Genomic DNA, 3,492 nt, shown 5'->3' with positions numbered 1-3,492 from the left:
ATATATATAAAATATATAAAACAATTGCATGACTTCTGAGATCTGGATCATGAGACTGTCTAGAAAGGTAATTGAGATCAACTCCCTTCTCCTCTTCACCTACAGTTTTCTTTTCTTCTATAAACAAGTATATCTTTTATTTTTTTTAAGGGTGTGACAAATTACACAGTAGCTCTGCAGTTCCACTCAGAAGTGATGTCTATCAATTCTATTCACATTTCATCAGACAAAAGCAAGTCGCAAAGTCCAGAAGGAGAACATTCGGTGAACAGCTCAATATTACTCCTCTTAATCACCCTGTTATCAGCAGACCTCACTCTGCTTTAATGCTCTTCATTGCACCACTCTCTACCAGATATTACATTATATTTGTGTGTTTATTATTTGCCTTCTCTCCCTAAAATCTAAGCTCTGCAAGGTCAGGGTATGTCTGGCTTTGTTCACTTCTGTATCTGCAGCACTTAGAAAACTGCCTAGTATCCAATAGGCATTGAAATAACTTGTAGTCAAATGTACCAATAGTAACATGAATAGTTAATATCTAAATGTGTCCTGCACCATGCTAAATGCTGTTCATTCAGTAAGTCATTTGATCTTCGTCTCAATCCTATGGGGGATATAAATCTATTATAACCCCCATTTTCCATACAAGATAACTAAGGCTCAGAGAGGTTAAGACACTTGCCCAAGGTCACATAGCCAGTTAGTAGGCACAGCCATTTTCTTGATCTTTGAGAGGCCCCCACTGAGTCCAGCCACTTATGACCTGGGGGCAGAGTCATGATGTCCAGGCACGGCAGCTGAGTGCCCACCACGTGTGAGGACAGGGCCAGGGAGTTAACAATGGCAAAAATAATAAGAGTATCACCAATTATTGGGAGCCAGATACTGTGCTAAGGGAGACATATCTTATTTCATGCTCACAAAAATCACAGGAACAAGTGATGCTCTTTACCTATGGTCTTCCTTTTTCACTTAAATGAGTATTCCTTTCTCTCTAGTCCTGGGACAAAAATTGTCTTCCATTTGAAGAGACCCTGAATGTCTGCCTGACACAAAACAGACCTAGCTCTAGAAACAGTGGTGGGTGAGTGAATGAATGCACTTCTCAAGGGGTTCTCTACTGGCCACCCTGCCCATCTTAGAACTGTGCTGGGCTGTGCTATGGGTTAGGGAGCTTGAAAACATTTGAATCTAGAACTGGCTTGTGAAGAGTGACGGGATTATTCTAGTTCCAAATTCCTTGTTTTTAATAACAAAATAATCATGCATGTGATTTAAAACATCTTCCTTATACACACACAAAACAAAGTATCATGACTACTTTCTAAGCAAGAATTAATTCCAATTTAGATACTGCAGGTTTTTTTTTTTCCATTTCCAAAAATGATTGAAATTTATTTCAATTGCAAGCTTATTTCAAAAGAATATTGCTAACTGAAAAGAAGAGAAAAGGGCTGGTCACTTCCCACTTGGCTCTTCAACTCTTGAAGGTGAATGACAGCTTGCCTTCTGTCAGCAGGCCAATGGCTGAGGACAAAGCAATACTCTGACATTTAGAACACCTGACTCACTTTTCCTCCTTTATTGTAACAACAAAATGAGGCCCAAGAATTATGAATTCCCACTAAAAACCAAGAAGCTAGTAAACTGAGTTATGTTAAAGTATAATGTGTAATTCTCCTTTGGGGGGCCCTCAGCAAACCAAAAGGATATTAAAACCACATACATAACAAAAGAAGCTCAAAGTTAGACTTGAACAGAGGGAACCAAGTACAAATTTCCTATTCATAACACTCTTAAGCCTAAGTAGCCCTACTGAGAACCTTGAGTGTCAAACAAAGTAGTAGGCTGAAGACAAAGGAACAAAACTCTCCTTTGCTGATGATTAATGAACATACATGCTTCCTTAGCTGTCCTGGCTGTGGTTCTCATATGAATCCATCCACACTCTGCGAAAAATGACATCATTTGAGACTAATCCAACACTACCACCTTGCTGATACAATGTTGGAAAACTAAAGAGAAAGAACACTCTTCCCCTTGCCCCATAATTTTGAATTATGAGAGGAAAATAAATTACAAGTTTCTATCTTGTCCAAAAAAAAAAAAAAAAAAAAAGAGCACCAAAAGGAAAAATACAGAAATAAAGTTCAAAGCCATCTCTAACCCATAACTACTGCAGGGTACTGACAGAGCTCACTCACTATTCATTTCCTATCCTCTGTATGAAAATCTTCCTTCACTTTGTTGCTCTACCAATCTGTTTTTCCCCCAGCCAAAGGTATTCTTAAACTTTAGATGCAGCCAACATTCACCAGTTGTTTCTGTTGGAGGGGCAGGGGCGCGGAATCTACCAGAGTGGTTACTGATGGCTACTGATAGAAAAGTATAGACTACCTAAAGTAATATTTTTTGCCAAGTTTGCTAATTAATAAACATTACCCCAAGTGACTTTTTAAAATGAACAATCTGTGATCTAGTCAACTGAGTCTGTTTAGACTTCCTTAACCTTGTGCAGGTCAGTGACTCCCCTTCAAGTCTTCAGTCAAATATCACCTTCTCAATGAAATGATGATGCTAAATTAATAACTGGAGGCCCACCTCACTTTCTAACCCTTACCATCTCTATTTTTTCCAACGGTATATTTATCAGATTATGCATATATATTATGTATGCATATGTAACTTGTATATGTACACGTAAATTATATCTCCATTTAAATATATATGTATATCATCTCCTCTGTTAGAATTAAGCTCCAAGAAGGAAAATATTTTGAATGATAGATCTCAAGTATTTAGGAAAGTACGAGGCACTGAATAGGCGCTAGTGCTTAATTAATGAATTAACAAATCCATTAGAGTTTAAAATTAAATTGTAAAATAATCTCTGCATCTTCCACAGCTCAGCTTCTCAAACTTTCAAGTCTCCTGCACACCACTCACCCGAGTCACGACAAGCTGAGTACAGGACAAAACAGCATCCTGTCCGCGAGCGCCCACGCGGTAGCTTTGCACATGGGCTTGCATCAGCTTGCTGCCACGGAACTCACGGCCCTCTCCGCATCCCATTCCAATTTTGCGCCAAAACCCTTGCGCCCGGGATTCTGAGTAATTCAGATCCTTTTACCTAGAGAAACCCAGGCTACCGCGGACCAGAAGGGCGCGGCCTGACAGACCTTCGTCCCCACGCCCCAGCAGCCTGGTGACCTCAGGTCTCCTAGCCTTCTCCCAGGGAAGATCAGAGCCAAAGCCCTTCCCCGCCCCACCGCCGCAGCCCTGCGAGGCGAGCCCCTCTCCTCCGCCAGCCCGGCCCTACCTCTCCTCGAGTAAGCGAGGGCGGCCACCCGCCCATGGCACAGGTGGAGGGCGCCTGTGGCACGAGCGACGCCCGGGGCGAGGCCCGGCTGGCACCTCCGCGCGCCGCCGCTGGGGACCGAGGCCTCCCGGCGCGAGCGCTCCCAGTCTCCGAGAGGCCGACGCGGGGCT

General features: G+C 42.4%; 1 protein-coding gene across 1 annotated transcript in view; it reads right to left on the bottom strand.

Annotated features, from left to right (window-relative positions):
• Positions 1-3,492, bottom strand: part of MCUR1 (mitochondrial calcium uniporter regulator 1) — a 33,010-nt gene that overhangs the window by 16,696 nt on the left and 12,822 nt on the right. Inside the window, exon 2 of the mRNA XM_006909319.3 lies at positions 3,323-3,490. Coding sequence (XP_006909381.2) covers positions 3,323-3,490 — 168 coding nt within the window. The remainder of the gene's footprint in view (positions 1-3,322; positions 3,491-3,492) is intronic.

This window comes from Pteropus alecto, unplaced genomic scaffold, assembly GCF_000325575.1.
Source record: "Pteropus alecto unplaced genomic scaffold, ASM32557v1 scaffold121, whole genome shotgun sequence".
Taxonomy (NCBI): domain Eukaryota; kingdom Metazoa; phylum Chordata; class Mammalia; order Chiroptera; family Pteropodidae; genus Pteropus; species Pteropus alecto.
The sequence above is the reverse complement of the archived record's forward strand: the minus strand, read 5'-3'. Positions and strand labels throughout refer to the sequence as shown.